The 16,669-nt window shown below is 37.7% G+C and overlaps 1 protein-coding gene across 2 annotated transcripts in view; it reads right to left on the bottom strand.

Annotated features, from left to right (window-relative positions):
- Positions 1 to 16,669, bottom strand: part of BRD7 (bromodomain containing 7) — a 37,313-nt gene that overhangs the window by 7,895 nt on the left and 12,749 nt on the right. For both annotated transcript variants that reach the window (XM_087420284.1, XM_087420285.1), the window contains exons 3-9: positions 14,868 to 14,997; positions 14,467 to 14,524; positions 11,676 to 11,820; positions 8,444 to 8,554; positions 3,507 to 3,691; positions 2,387 to 2,510; positions 1,345 to 1,420 (exon numbers count right to left, since the gene is read on the bottom strand). In XM_087420284.1, the coding sequence (XP_087276410.1) occupies positions 1,345 to 1,420; positions 2,387 to 2,510; positions 3,507 to 3,691; positions 8,444 to 8,554; positions 11,676 to 11,820; positions 14,467 to 14,524; positions 14,868 to 14,997 (829 nt within the window). The remainder of the gene's footprint in view (positions 1 to 1,344; positions 1,421 to 2,386; positions 2,511 to 3,506; positions 3,692 to 8,443; positions 8,555 to 11,675; positions 11,821 to 14,466; positions 14,525 to 14,867; positions 14,998 to 16,669) is intronic.

Genomic DNA, 16,669 nt, shown 5'->3' with positions numbered 1-16,669 from the left:
AGGCTCTTCCCCGCTTCACAGTTTTCTTACCTGCGATTCCCCCATCCCCTACTGACCTTTTGGGATCAACCTAAACATCACCCTGTTAAGGAAGCCTTCTCTGACCCTCACACACTAGAGAGGTGCCCTCTGTTATGTACGATCACAGCTGCTCTTTTCCTCGGCAGTATGATGCACGGCAGACAAGTTGCCATCTCTTCAGCCAATTATTTTTGTTTGTGTCCTCCTCCTCCCATTCCACAGAACATAAGGGGAGGGGACTCCTCTCCCTGTTTTGTTCCCCACCACACACCTAGCCCCACCTCCAGCTCCTAAGACAGGGCCTTTCCCATAGCAAACAACAAATACTGGAGACTATTTCCTGAAGTGTAGGAATTCTGTCATTTTTTTTTTTTTTAATGAGGAAGATCAGCCCTGTGCTAACATCTGCCAATCCTCCTCTTTTTGCTGAGGAAGACTGGCCCTGGGCTAACATCCATGCCCATCTTCCTCCACTTTATCTGGGACACCGCCACAGCATGGCTTGACAAGCGGTGCGTCGGTGTGCGCCCGGGATCCAAACCTGCGAACCCTGGGCCACTGCAGCAGAGCACACGCACTTAACCGCTTGCGCCACCGGGCCGGCCCTGTCATTATTCATTTTTGTATCCCCAATTATCTCTCATAACGGCAGTATGAAAAGGGATATTTATAAAATAAATTAACATTCTCACATTTGCTTATCACAACAAGTTTTTCCCTCAGATGAAATGACAGAAAATTACTCTTCTTACATCAAATTTCAAAATATTCCCTAAACTATCTCCATTAAAATATTATCTGAGAAAATAAAATTATGACTGAAGTTCTAAAATAGTGATTCCCAACCTGTATAAACTTTCTACTGACCACAGTGAAAGACCTAATGTCACAGGTATAGACCATTCCATTACTACTAAGGTAGTATACGGCATACTCATTGTAGTCACTGAAATCAACGAGTCGGTTAAGTCTGTCATCATAATCCGAGGGTTTTGGGATATCTCCAGAAAGAACTCAGCATATATATCACAGTCTCTTAAAACCAGGGCTAGAAATTACTGCCTAATCTTCTGGCTTTGTTAATGATGGGTCTGATACTCCAGGGACTTTGTATTTTAAAAACTTGATCTATACAGTACCTATTTTAGGGTGAAGCCCAGTTAGGCTAGCTGTCAGCATGAAATACAAGATGTCTAGCCAAGTTCTTTGTGGATAACAGACAGTTGGATTTATCAATATTCAGGCTTGCTGCTTGAAAACGTTAACCCAGGTTACTGCTCCTTGCCAAACAGCAAGACACGCAGTCTAATTCTATGAACCCACCTCCTACAATGGGATCCGCAGGATGGAGAAGTCCCAACGTTGTTGTTCCATCTGGTTTTCTTCTTTCAAATTCACACTGCAAGGACCCGAAGTATTCAAATGGCATAAACGATTTTATATATATTATATAGTATATAATATATATATCATACTGGAAAGCCCTACTTGAGTTTAATCAAACTAATATTACAGGTGGCTATCTTTACACACTCAGATATTGACTTTCACACCTGTCTCCATATGCACAGGTGCTGACAGGCTAAAGAAATAAAGTTAGGAAAACCTCAGAATTTTCAACAACTGTGTGGGTCCTTAAGGTCACCTAGTCTGCCTACTCTTAAAAAAGGAGGATACTGAAGACCAGGGAAGGGGAGTGACCTGCCCAAAGTCATGTGTTAATCTATTTGGATTAAAAAAATTTTTTTTTAAAATTTTTCATTATTATTTTTTTTGTGTGAGGAAGATCAGCCCTGAGCTAACATCCATGCTAATCCTCCTCTTTTTGCTGAGGAAGACTGGCTCTGAGCTAACATCTACTGCCAATCCTCCTCCATTTTTTCCCCCACAGCCCCAGTAGATAGTTGTATGTCATAGCTGCACATCCTTCTAGTTGCTGTATGTGGGAGGCGGCCTCAGCATGGCCAGAGAAGCGGTGCGTCGGTGCGCACCCGGGATCCAAACCCGGGCCGCCAGCAGGGGAGCGCGAGCACTTAACTGCTAAGCCACGGGGCCGGCCCTCTATTTGGTTTTAAAACCAATGTGCTAAAGATTTCAAAAGACAAGAGTATACATGTTTTCTTGTAAGCTTAAAGTATGTGGTTCATTTTCCAATTTTAGAACACATTAACTTCACTTAAAAAAAAATCCATAGAGGATAAGATTAATCACGTACTTTACAAACGTATTGTTATTTTTCTTCTGCGAGTGTTGTACTGAAGAGCTCTACAGCAGATGTGGATTACAAGTACACAAGCAGTTAAAAACAAAAGGTTTCAGATGACCCGGATTGGCAGGCAGCGAGAAGGAGGAAAAGCTCCATCACCTGACTGTGAACAAGCCGCCTGGTCAGCTTTCCTCCAGACTCTCTAACGATGCGGTCAATCTGCTCCTGCTCTCTTTCTAAATTATTGCTTTTCAACTTATCTTCAAGCACATCTCTGTCTTTCCTGAAAACACACATTAATACTAGGTTAAAAAAAAAACAAGGTAAGATGAAAAGATTAAAATCAATTCTAGATATGAATACAACTTGCCCTACTGGCACCAATTAAAGCTTTGTTCTTTAATGGCCTGGTGAGGGGCCCCTAGGAACGCACAAACAGTATGGCAAACCGAATACGTTGGTTAGTTCCCTCCCTTTTTGCGTCCAGTGTTATTTGCCTTAAACATTTTTCTCAGTACAGTCACAAAAATGAATTCTACCTTTAATATATTTTGAGGGGGGAGAGGCGCACAATTTTTTTTTTAAAGTTCAATTTTTAAAATTTAAACTAAAAAACCCCATACAGTTAAAATGTATAAATCTTAGAAAAAGAACAAAAACTTGTCACAAGTGTACTTTCTTTGCATTACGACAGCAGAAATCTCCAACAGCTAACTAAAACCGTCCCCTAGAGCTGCCAGCGAGGTGCAGGCCATCAGGGCTGGCATTCAGTGGTGGAGCGGGAGGTACGTGACTGCCCAGGCACGCTGGCTGTTGCCCGCAGGACCAGTGGCTCGTCACTGCTCCTACCAGCTGACAGCCAGTGGAAAACATGCACGCGTCTCAGTGACAGCCCATTGGTTTAGGAAGGAACTTACCTGTGCTCAGCTTAACCGCCGCCTCAACTCCCTTATGGAATGAGGTAACGAACACACGTTTTTCTTAAACAAATAGTTCTATTTAAATAAACTCACCGACGATACAAGTCCTGAAGATAATTTATTGGTTTCAAAACTACTTTCATGAGAACACACATTAGATCTGTTTTCTGAACTGTGTTTGGACAATTCTGTCCAGTGCTTTGTACGAGGGCTCTGACATCATCAAAATGGACTTGCGTGCCCAAACCAACCAAGCCTGAGCAGACAGGACTTGTCCTCCTAAGCAGGCCCTGAATCAGTCGTCTTCTCCCTTCTAGCTTGAAAAAGATAGCTTAACCTCAATGCTCCAGACTCCTTACTTTCTGTTTTCCTTGTTGGGACTCCTGAAGGCCTGTGCTTCGGCGTCTCCAGAGTCTTCCCTCTCTCTGGGCCAGGAGCCGCTGTCCTCCCCACCCTGCGAGGTGTCTGCTCTGTCTTTCTGTTTGCGACTTTTCTGCAAGTCGGCCATGAAGTCTATGCTCTGCTTCAAGCTCTGAATTCTCTCCTAAAAATATTCAAGATTATTCTTATTGTATGTTTGTCATTAATTTTTAAAGTAGTGCATTTTTTTCCTCACAAGAGTTTGCACTTATCCTGTCATTAACTAGGGAAGAGAAACAATTAAATGTAATTATACCAAAAGAGTACTGTATTTAGGAACTAGGACAATAAAGTCTATTCCTTCAATTTAGATAATTTATTTTCCAACATAAGAGAATGCTTTATACCTTTATCATCAAAAAGTTCATAGAAAAGAAAGTATGAATAAAGACTAAATATTGTTCGCAGTACTAAATTTAAAAAGTAAGCTTTAGATTAATAGCATGTTAAAATTTTATATTTACCAGAATGGCTTATCTTTTGAAACTTAAGAATTATCAGGTATTTTAAAACCTAGAGCATGTGAACAAGTCCCCTCATAGTCTGGTATCCTAGGATGATCACTGATGATTTTGGCATTTTTCTCTGTGTGAAGACAACACACCTCAAGGAGAATAAAAGGTTGCTAGCACAGTTTCTTTCTCAAAGTGCAAAATGTTCTTCTAACCAAAAAAGTCTTGTTTGTATTTTGTGAAAGATGTGCTTAATTTTCCACTGCATTGATATGCTGTGAAATTTTCATTGTGGTTAAGGGCCTGAGGTTTCTGGAGGCAGATCTGTTCCTGGTGACTACTCTGCCTTTTAAGTCTGAGTGTTGTCACTGGATAAAATATGCAGCACAGTCTGCTTAGGGCTGCATAGCAACAGCAGGGAAGACTTTTGCAGAATAATAGAAACTAAGCACTGGAAAGGACCAGAGGTCATTCAAATAAGAACAATGTAGCCCGGAAATGCTACATGCCTCACCTAAGGTCACAGAACCAGTGACTAAGACGAGGCCTCTTGCATCTCATGACCAGCCTTTCCTCGTCACACTCTGCTGTATTAGCAGTGTAGACTGTGAGAGCCTCAAGAACACGGAACCTGCTAATTTTACTGGACTTTAAAGTAATCTTAAAACTATTAAAGTAATATATTTTATTGTAGACAAAGACATGGGTAGAGGAACAAATAAAAATCTTGTTAATTTATTATCCAGAGAGGGACAGTGTTAACAGATTTATCATTCCAGTTTTTTTCTAAGCATTATACATATCAGCAAAATGGAATTATACTGAATATTTGGTAACAAGCGTTTTTTTCAGTTAATAAATCACAAGAATCTCTCCTCCATATCACTAAATGTTCTTTAAACTGTTTTTAATAACTGCATAGTATTTCATCTTATGGATGTACCATGACTTAATTAACAACCTCCTATTGGACCTTTAGATTACTTCCAAATTTCCACTATTACAAACGAAAGTCTCATGAACATCACTGTAAATAATCTGTCTAGGAATCTCTATCTCTTTAGGATAAATTCCTTGAAGTGGAAACACTAGGTCAAAAGGAATGAGTATTTTTAAGGCTTCTGATATTTACTGTCAAACTGCCTTCCAGAAAAGTTATATCAATTTCTGTATTAGTGTTTGAAAGTTGCACCAGTGTTTGAAAGTTTCTCTGAATCCTTGCCAAACTGAATAGCATCATTAAAAAACAATTTGCCAATTTAATTTTTAAAAATATGTCTTATTTTAATACATCCTTAAAAATATTAGTGAGTGTGATTATTTCTGTAACTGTTTATTGGCCATTTGTGTTTCACCTTGTGTATGTCACTTAGGTAATTTCTTCCTCATCTCTATCTCTAGTACTCGAAACAGAGTGGCATACAGTAGGTACTCAATAAATGTTGGTTAAATGACTGGGCTTAGATCACAAAATTCTTCTCAGTAATCTTTTTATTTCTACTCTAGAATATTATAAAGCAGAATCCACATTAAGAACACTTTGGGGGACCCAGCCCCGCGACTGAGTGGTTCAAGTTCTGCGCATTCCACTTTGGCAGCCTGGGTTCTCGAGTTCAGATCCCAGGTGTGGACCTACTCCACCCACCAGCCATGCTGTGGTGGTGTCCCACATACAAAAAAAAAAAACAAAAAAAACAAAACAGAGGAAGATCGGCACAGATGTTAGCTCAGGGCTAATCTTCCTCAAGCAAAAAAACAGGGGGGAAGATAGGCAATAGATGTTAGCTCAGAGCAAATCTTCCTCACCAAAAAAAACACAAAAGAACTTTTGGGATTTTTTTAACATAAATGCACAAAATTAAAATAATTCAGAGAAATTTTCTAAATTTCAACACAAGTCATAGGAAAAAGGTGAGTTTAACTAATTTTACTTTGAAAGCAATGTCTTTTTTGGTAATTAAAATGTCTCCAAATCAGTATACTGTTTACCAATCCTCAATTTTACAATATTAAATGACTAAAAGGGTTTGATTCTTTGTCATTAATAATAGCTAACACTGACTGAGTGCTTACCCACATACCAGGCATAACTCTACAATTATCTAAGTAAGTACCATCATTATCTCATTATACCTGTCTGGAAAAAGGCTGAGAAAGGTTATACAGCCTGTCTAAGGTCACACAGTGTCCCAGTGGCAGAGCCAGGACTTGACCCTTGATTAGTCTCATTCCTAAGCCACTATGCTACAAATAGTACTGTTTGTACTATAATGCAGCATTCTAGTATTTATTTAGGAGACCAAAAGTGTTATTCTATTCTACATATGTCCATTGTTTATAAAAATGACACATCTACTAATAGTCACCATTGGCGTGTAACTGATAAAAATGATGATTGACTGCTCTATGGTCTTTACACCTAACATTCAAAAACAGCTATCTTTTAAAAGACACCATTCATGGAACGGTGTGCTGGGCTCTCCCGGGAGCACTGCTATTAGAAGAGTTAACTCAGAAGGTCTAAATTTAAACGTTAAAAATCACTGTTGCAAGGATCCCTCCCATCTAGGGTGGAGAGAACAGTCAACAGGAAGCTATAACACAGGATGGGTAGGGCTCCTCAACAGGAAGAGATCTGAAAAAAGGGAATACAACAGAGCGAGACAAGGCCAAGTGGAGAAGAAAGCTTATCTTCTGTGCTTCCAACCACCCCACCCCAGCAACACTCAAGAGAGAATGGAATCTCGCGCATGTTACATTAACTACATTATTTAAAGAAGAAAAATAGTGGTAAATCAAAGCTGATAAATTTACTTTGGATATTTTCTCTCTGCAAATTAAATTTTCTCCTAAAAATTCAATGTATGTATTTTGGAGTGACTACAGATTGCATTTGCTGGATGCACTTTTACCTCAAATACAACAATAACAAGCATTTGCAGGTTTTTAACCTGGAATATGGCTAGTTGTGGATTCTGAGTCTTTCTGTAAAGAGTGGGATAAACATTTTATATGCCTTCCCTCTGCAAATTTTGCCAAAGACGGGCAACTAACTGGCTTACATTACAGTAGGAAAGGGTGGGAACAGACGTTGTCTACACATTAGGAGTGCAAGAATACTCCTCAATCCAAACGTTTTTCTTTCCCCAGTTAAATGGATCCAAGACTCTCTCAGAGGCAAGCCCACTCAGACATCTGCACACCAAGGCAATTCTTTAAATGTAAAACTGTGACACAGATGATCACCATTAACACTGGAAAACCACGTGCATCTACACGGGACTCAGGTCTACTATCCTGTAACTCCCCGAGTCTGAGGCTAAGCTCTTCATTCTGATTTCCTCCTCTTCCTATGCCTTATACCCACTCATTTCTTCTTTGCAAAATCCTGCTCCTATCTTGCTCTTCTTTTTCAGAGTCTCCTCCCTACTCTAGCTCTTGTCTAGAATCAGCACATAAATGCTAGCAATTATCTTAGAGATCACAGATTAAATCTTCTTCTCTACAGATGAGAACACTGAGGCCCAGAGGGGTTAATATCTTGCCCAAGGTCTGCAAGTTAGTGGAAAAGAGCTAAAACTAGAGTGCAGTGTTCTGACTTCCTGCCGTGGTAAGGTGCCAGGATTATCTCAGGTAACGTCCCATCCTACTCAGAGATGTGAGTAAAACCTGAAGAGATGCGACTTATCTTGTGAGCTCTTCTCTCCCCCCCAGCAAATGCATAGTGATCACCTCAATTTTCCCTTCACAGTACTTCATCAGCCGTCACTCTGAGACGACACTCACATAATTTTCTGCCACTATTTACAGTATCTCTTGAGTAAGCTATCATGTTTAAGCTCTCTCGTGAAGCTCGATGGTGCTGTGTCTGTGCCCTGCACGTCTCCTCTGCCACCTCCAACGCCTCACTACGCACCAGCTCTCGTCCTTCAAGGAGAGTCTGCCCTGTGGTGAGGCGGCTCTGACACAGTTCCAAGTTACTGCTCATTTGTCTATTTTGTTTCTGTCTACTAGACAGAGTGCCGGTGCTTCACCAGAACATTAGATCCCATCCCTACAAAGGGAAATAGACAGCTTTCCTCCTAAAAGGTCTCTAATTCATCTATCTTATCTTATCCTGGAATCCAGGTTGATGTTTCTTTCACAGAAAATTTAAGTCTATCTGGTAAATATCAATTCAACAGCCTCTAAATAAATAATTACAAGTGAATACCAATATTTATTTACATCAATTCCAAATGAGAATCTTCCTAATTTTCTTCTCTATATTAAAATTTTTTTTCATGTATTATTTCCTACTTTAGTATAATCTGCCTATAAAATAAAACCAGTATTTTTTGTACTGGATCTGTATCACTATGACCAAAAAAAAATGGATATAGATTTTATAATAACTATTATTTATGACAAAGAATTTCCTTTACCTGGCTAAGGATTTTCATCCCTGAGTGCAACAGCTTCTTTGCAGCTTTATAATAAATGGTCTCTGGTTTGTTGTAAATCATAGCGTTAGTACACATGAGTTTGAAGTTATCCTGCAGAGAGAATATTACGGGGGAAAATGCATTAAAACAAAACAAAGTACCCTCCTCCTGTCCCAGTCTGAAATCATACAGGTCCTTGAAAAATTAAACTACAAAAAAAACCCTACCCTTTGCTTTCACTGTTTACTAAAGAACATTAAGCAATTTATCAAGTTTTAAGACTCACTAACAAATGCTACTAAATTAATTTAAATATCCTACTACATTCTTCTCCAAATTCTTAAACATTTCATAGTAACTATAAATGGGTTTCTTCAGTATAATTTTATTGCATACAAAAAGATTTAGAAGAAAATACTATCTTATATTTAATAAAATAATCTTAACTGAGTAGTTCATGTAATTGAAAGATATTACTCTTAGTTTTAAAACAAACATCTTAAGTTTCCATTTATGAATTATTTTATTTCAGATTCTGACTGAAAACTGGAACAGTGCTAAATTATCACAATATTTCCTACCAAATCCAAATTAACTGGGCAAAATGTTAAAAACATTTACACTAATTTTAAGTGTTTGGATACTATCACAAGCTAAACATAATTTGCAGAATGTTGCAAAATCACGCCCATGTGAAATAAACCATACAACCTCAAAGAGTTAAAACATGTAACTGGAGTAGCCAAATGATCAAAACTGTACTTTTGGTTTAAATTTCAAAGTACGTACATGTGCTGGAGAACTCACTCTCACTGCATGTTTTCATGCTTAAGTAATTTTTACATTGTATAAACGTGAGAGTGATTATGGCACGGCCTTACTAAGTTAAAGTGATAAAACCCCCCCAAAAAGAATCCGACCTCCCAAACTGCAAGTTGAAACACTCAAACTCCACTATTTAATAATTAGTGATGATAGCTCAGAACACTTAAATGAAAATAGGTAGAGTGAGTACGACTGCAGATTATTTAAAAGCATATGAGAAGACTGATTCAAGAGTCACAATGAATTTGGTATTCTATCTGAAGTGGATGAAGTACATGTGGATCCTCAGTTTCTGGCCTAGCTAGGATTTTGCCAGGTCTTGGATCTCGAAGAATCTGATGAAAGCTATGGATCCACTCTTTAAGCATACATACATACAAAGAATTGAGCACGGAATTTTTCTTGTAATTTTAGCAGGTCCCTGGTGCCTCTAAAGGCTCATGGATGGCTACCCAACGTTATAGATATTCCAGACAGCTTCCATTCCACTAAGAATTATTAAATGTATTTGGGGGGAGGAGAGGCAAGTGAGGAGAGACACAAGACAGCTATTACTCACACTAAATGATCACTGGGCCTATAACTGGCAAGAGAGTACTAGATTATTCCACTGATCATAGGTCTGATCTATCAAGGCAATTTGTTGATTCCATGAATCTTAACTGTCATGTGCCAGGCTTTATTCGACTTTTGTATAATGAGACTTGGTCATTCAAAAAGCTGAATGACCTTTCTGTATACTTTTCATGTAACAGGAGAAAAAAAAAACTTGAACAGCCTAATGAGCTGGATTAGCTAATAAATATTACTTCAGGCTAGTGAATTTTCCCTAGAAAAAAAGGTAGTAATGTAGAAAACTCCAAAGAGTTAAAAATACTTGTTCATTTCAATTACGATAAACCTTAACCATTTGATCAAAAATACTTAGGGGTTCAACTTCTACTCTATCCTGTCATGCTAAGAGAAAGATCAGAGGAAAACTGTCCAAAAAAAGAAAAAAAAAACTGTGAAAATTTTTTCCATTAAGCAATAAGAAGGTCAGGAATATGCTGAAATAAACAGTTCTAGCCTGATTTTCACCAGATGAAAAGCTGGGAAAGTTTCCATTTCGCTGAATACAAGAGAATGTAACTCAGGTTTTTCACAGTAAGTGTAATATTATCTATACATTCATATTGATAGCAAAGACAGAATTAAATGTTGGTGTACTCATAAATCTCTGATGACTGACATGTGGATGAAAAAAAGAGATCAAGGAAAGATACTGTTCACTGTTTTATTTTCCTTCTGTAACTGACTAGAGTCTAGCCCTTAGGTCAGGTGACCACTACAAGGTTCACCCACAAAAAATAAAGGTAAAACAGGTATTATCTAAACCAGTTAAGTTTGTGGTGGTCTGGTACAAAACAAATTTAAAAAACACATGGTTCCTTTTACATGGAAGATTAAAATGAAAAGTATACCTCTGAAATCAACATATACCAAGACTACGTAAAGACGTGAAAAACTTCAACTATAACATTAGGCATATACATCATCTTGGTGGCTTGTAGATTCTTGTAAGTTTTTAATTTCCTTCTTCTTAATGTTGAAAAAATATGCTCAACAAATACAGCTGAAGTGAACTCAGGGAGCAACTGACTTTCATCAGACTAGAAAAAGTAATTAAACTTCTGTTTAGTATTTCTGGACAAGCCAATTAACTCTCTATTTTATTTTATTTTTTATTTATTTATTTTTAAATTTTATTTATTTTTGCCCCCCCAAAGCCCCAGTAGATAGTTGTATGTCACAGCTGCACATCCTTCTAGTTGCTGCATGTGGGACGCGGCCTCAGCATGGCCGGAGGAGTGGTGCGTCGGTGCGCGCCCAGGATCCGAACCCGGGCCGCCAGCAGCGGAGCACGTGCACTTAACCACTAAGCCACGGGGCCGGCCCTTAACTCTCTAAAGATATGCATACCGTAGATATCTAGAAATAGAAACTACTCTAATTCAATTTCATTAAAATATCAGTTTTACCTGTATTGATCTGAAATGAAAAATCAAATATCTTTTCATTTTAAAGGTTGCGAAAACATACTGTAGAACATATGAAATTCAAAATTTTGCTACCCCCCTCCCCCAAAATAATGAAAGATAGCAGATGGCTTATTTCATCTGGTTTTCTATCACCAAGCTCAAAAATGTTTTCTAAGACAGAAAAATACAAAGAGTTTGAATACTAAAATAAACTTAATTCTTTGCAAAATAAAAGGCCAATTAGATTCTGAATACGAGACATGCAGATTTCTAGCAAGATTTTGTATATAGAGGATCCAAGAGTTTGACTCTCAGTTGAATAAAGATATGTTACTTTGTATCACAGCTCAGTCTATTTGTCCAATCACAACAAAGTCACCCGTCACCTTCAGCTCCTCTATGGACTGGTAGTCATTGTTCTTGATCTTTTCTTTCATGGTACTAAAGTCCATGGGGTGTTTAATGATCATGGAGTAGCCAGGAGCAATGAAATCAGTCACAGGAAATGAAAAGAAAGCACTTGGGTCTTTTCTGTGAAGATACGAAAAAGACAATTTTATTTCTACTACAAACAAATCTACTGATCTGGGAGCAGAAGTCAGAGGAGACCCTTCAGATGTAGAAAGAATTTATAGTATGCTAACATGTTTTTCGCTGAAAAGTGAAGGAATGATTTTAAAGACTAATAACTACTTAATAACAAGGTTAAGATATTTTACATACTAGTTGTACCCTTCAGACAGAGACTTTTTGAAACATGCAGCCTAATTAATTAGTAGCACCTCCTATACAGGGAAAAAAGTAACAAAATAAAAACCCAGCCTGACCAGTGTCTTAGCCTTTGGGAGACCAGTACTATGCATTTTTATCAACTACAGGGGAAAAGGCAGAAATGATAACTATGACTGCACATCTGGCATCTTCCATACTGGTTTCTAACTATAGGCTTTGACTCTTGGTAGGCCACAGAATTACTGCACCCAGTGAATATGTATGTTTTCTTAATTAACGGATACTATTTCTATCGTGTCTGTGTAAGGCGTGTGCTCAAAAAGCTGACATTAAGAATATCTTCATAATACCCCCAAATTTGAGAACCAGTCCTTTCTACCACAGGCTCTCAACTCTGGCTGTGCATGAGAATCACTAGAGGAGCTTTACAAAAATTCCAGTCGGGTGGGGGAGGCTTACCCTAGACACACTATATCAGAATCGCTTAGGGAGGCGAGTGGGTCCAGGCACTGGTATTTCCAGTATTGACAGGGTTGAGACCCACTGCTCTATATAATTAGGTCATTAGACTGATTTTTTTCCTCTGGAAATTTGGCACACCAAAGTTTCCTACTCCAAATAATCATAATAATAAAAATGGCTTAAAAAATAGTAACAGCAGCAACTTTTAAAATCTATTTACCACATGCCAGGCCCAGTGGTAGGTACTTGATGTATTTTATATTTAATCCTCACAGAAGCCATCAAGGGGGTGGTATCCTTACTTCAAGATGAGGATACTGAGGCTCAGAGATCAAATCATTTGTTCTACGTCATAAATCTGATAAAAGATAGAGTTGGAATCTTAACTCAGGTCTATGTGAATCTGCCTTTGCTCTTCCCAGCAAGATGCCTAAGCAGGGAGACTAAAAAATAATGAGAGTAAACAAAAATATCCAGTCTGGAACTTATGCATCCAAATGCGTGCCATACAGTAGCTACTGTGAATAACACTAATCATCTCTGGAGGGCCTCTTCAGAGCAAACTACCCACACCCCTAAAATTAATCACTTTAATGAAGAGTCCCACTCGGTTGAACCAAAAATGGTATTGCTAAACTTGGTCAATTACATTCTTCAACAGCATTGGTGCTGAGCCTCAAGGATGAAGAATCATCCAATCACTAAGGCTATTAAAAAAATGTGGCTCTGGGTTCTAATTCCCAAAATGTTCTGAGCAATGTGAACATCCTTGGACTAAGAGAGACTTTGTTAATTTCCTCTAAGGTGACATCATTAACCTATATTCTGATCTTATGTTACAAGAAATAAAATTAAAAGGCAGCTAAAACACTTTACAGTCATATATTCTAACTGAGATGGAATGCCCCAAACTTACCTGTTCAGTCCTTTGGGACAAGTACTGAATGATTTATTTAAGTGTAAAGACTTGAGATATAATTTTCTCAACTATTCTGCAACACCAAAAAGGGAGAGAGGACACTAACTTTCAATCTTAAATGCAAAGCTGAATAGGTATTCAATACAAATAGCACAAGAGGTTTTATCTTAAAAAACTATTTATGACGTGTTCTGGGGTTGACACATAAGCACAACATAGTGAGAAGAAAGTTCACTATTAGAATGCATACCCTATACCCATGAATCCTCTGCAAATAACGTATATGTCTATTAGCCGAAAATTCAAATTCTGAGTAAAAAGAGGTAACAAAATAAATATAAACTAAAGATTTATTATTTTCCTTTTAAAGAATTTAACATTGGTCTAATCTAGATACTGAAATTTTTAGAGCAAATTTCTGCATTCATTTACTTTTTAATTTTTTGCTGAGGAAGAAGCAAAGAGAGCTTCTGAGCTAACATCTGTGCCAATCTTACTCTATTTTGTATGTGGGTCACTACCATAGCATAGGTCCTCACCTGGGAACCGAACCCAGGCCGCTGAAGTGGAGCATGCCGAACTTAACCACTAGGCCATGGGGCCGGCCCCTCTGCATTTAAGAAAGGGTCACAAATCCTATTTATGGTATTTGGTGTCTTCTCTCAGACTTAATAATTATTGAATATTCATAGCATGATAAGCATTGCACAGATATACAGATGGTATTTTCATCTATTAGCAAAGTGGAAATATCTGTATTGTCTATTCCTGGTTTAAAGCTTTAACATCAGAAGTTACTTTAGATTAAAGAGAAATTTGCCATTAAGAGTATTATGTAACACCCTTCAAGGTGCCAGTTAAAACAAACCAAACGAGAACATCTAAAAGCCTCTTGAAGTACTTCCACTGCCAGGCAAAATATTTATCATCCACTTTAAAATCAAGTACGTTTTGATTTAGGCCACGAAATGTGGCTTTAAATAATCAAAAACAGAGAAGTGGTTTGGATCCTATATTTCCCATTTCAATTTCCATGTTATAAACATGTTGGAAAAAACATTTACCTCTGTAATTGTCTCATCAGTTGATTCAAAGCTTCTTGAAGGGGTGTCTGTTCTACTTCTAAAGTGAAGAAAAGAAGAGTGTTTTAAAAAGGAAGATTCTAGAGAGTACTGCCTAGCTTATTTTCTTTCTATATGACTTATCTCACATTCATCATTAAATATCTCATACAGAAATTCTATTTATCTTATAAATATGTTTAAGTACGAGAATACCAATTCAAAATTGAAGCTAATTTAAAGCTCTTACACAGTGAGAGAAATAAGAAAACTTGAAAAAAATTCAATTAAAAAGCTTTTAAACTTTACTTAAAAGCTAAATACCCAGTCACTTTCCCTAGCTATGACGCTTAAAATAATTTCAGCCTTCTTATTCAGGACAGTTAATTCAGAGTTACTCCAACCTTCTTGCTTGGCTAAGGAGCTTGCGAGAGTCTTCCCAGGAGGCAGGTCTAATCCCACAGGTGACTGACACTGGAGGTCTCTTTCTGCCTCACTCTCTGCACGGTCCCCATCTCGCTTCTTTTTATCCTCCTACGTGGAACAAAGGGAGATAATTTAGAAATACTTCAGAATCAATACCTTTAAAACAAATCATTTTAATTTCAGTGGAAAAAAATAAGACACCACTGAAAAGAAAACAGACTCTTAATAATGAAATCTTAATGTATTTTACTGCCATCTACTGGAAAAGGAGAACACGTTAATAAAGGGGGGAAAAAAACTTTCTATATGCCAGAAATAACCAACTAGAAAAATAACACTACTCACAAAAGCAAGATAACATACCTAGCAATAATCTAATAAAAGATGCCTACTACCTTTTGGGAAAAATTATAAAACATTATTGAAAGGCCACTGTGGAAGACCCAAATAAAGGAGATATACCATGTTCATGAACTGAAAGACAGTCAATTCTTTCCAAAGTAATCTATAAATAAAATGTAATGTCAATCAAAATTCTAAGACATTTTTCATGGAATCTGACAAGCCAATCATATAATTTACCTTGAATAATGAATCATCAAGAACAGCACAATTTTGAAAAGATCACCATAAGATGTGTCTTATCAGATATTAAGTATTTGTATAAAGTATTTGTATAATGTATTAAAGTATTTGTATAAAGATAATAAGACAATGTGGGTCTGACATGGGGATGGACAAAAACACCAAAAGAATAGATCATACAGCCCAGAAACAAACCCATGCACATGGAAAAGTCTTGGTTTATCAAAGAAGTAGTATCATAAATCAATGGCAAAATGGTAGTGCTGGGAACAACTAGTTGTCTACATGGAAAGAGAAAATGAAATTAGATCTCTACCTCACACCATACACAAAAGCAAATTCCAGAGATTAAAGACCTAAATGTATAAAGCAAAGCTTTAAAACCTCAGATAAAAGTAAAGAATCTTTATGACCCAAAAGCAGGGAAAGATTTTCTCACTCATCAACCAAGCTAAAAGACTAGCTATCGACTGAGATAAAGTACTTGAGACACAAATAACTCAAGGATTAGCAAAGATTACATAAAGAGCATCTACAAATTCATGTAAAAAGGCAAATAACCCAAAAGAAAATGGGTAAAGAATATCACAGGTAATTCCCAGAAGAAATCTGAAATGTCAAGAAACAAGAAAACTAGCTCAAGCTCCCTGGAACTCTAGGAATTATAAATTTAAAAACTAGAAGGCATTTCACATCTCCCTGATTGGCAAAAATTAAAATGCCTGAAAATGTCGTTTTTTTTTTTTTTTTTTTGTGAGGATGATCAGCCCTGAGCTAACATCTGATACAAATCCTGCTCTTTTTGTGCTGGGGAAGATTGGCCCTGAGCTAACATCCGTGCCCATCTTCCTCCACTTTATATGGGACACAGCCACAGCACGGCCTGACAAGTGGTGCGTCGGTGCGCACCCAGGATCCGAGCCTGCAAACCCCGGCCGCCAAAACGGAGCGCGCGCACTTAACCACTACGCTACTGGGCGGCCCTGAAAATGTCAAGTTTTGATGAAAATGTAGAGAACTGGGGCTCTCATACCTTGCAGATGGGTGAGTAAGTAGATACAACCATTAGGAGAACAATTAACAATATCCAGCAAAGCTGAAGATGCCTTAACTCAGCTATTCTACTCCTGGAAATATACACTAGAGAAACTTCCTTTCACACAGTACAGTCATGTGTCGCATAACGATGTTGTGG

This window comes from Ceratotherium simum, chromosome 30 (genome assembly GCF_057802395.1).
Source record: "Ceratotherium simum simum isolate JZ-2026a chromosome 30, ASM5780239v1, whole genome shotgun sequence".
In the NCBI taxonomy this organism is placed as follows: Eukaryota; Metazoa; Chordata; class Mammalia; order Perissodactyla; family Rhinocerotidae; genus Ceratotherium; species Ceratotherium simum.
The sequence above is the reverse complement of the archived record's forward strand: the minus strand, read 5'-3'. Positions and strand labels throughout refer to the sequence as shown.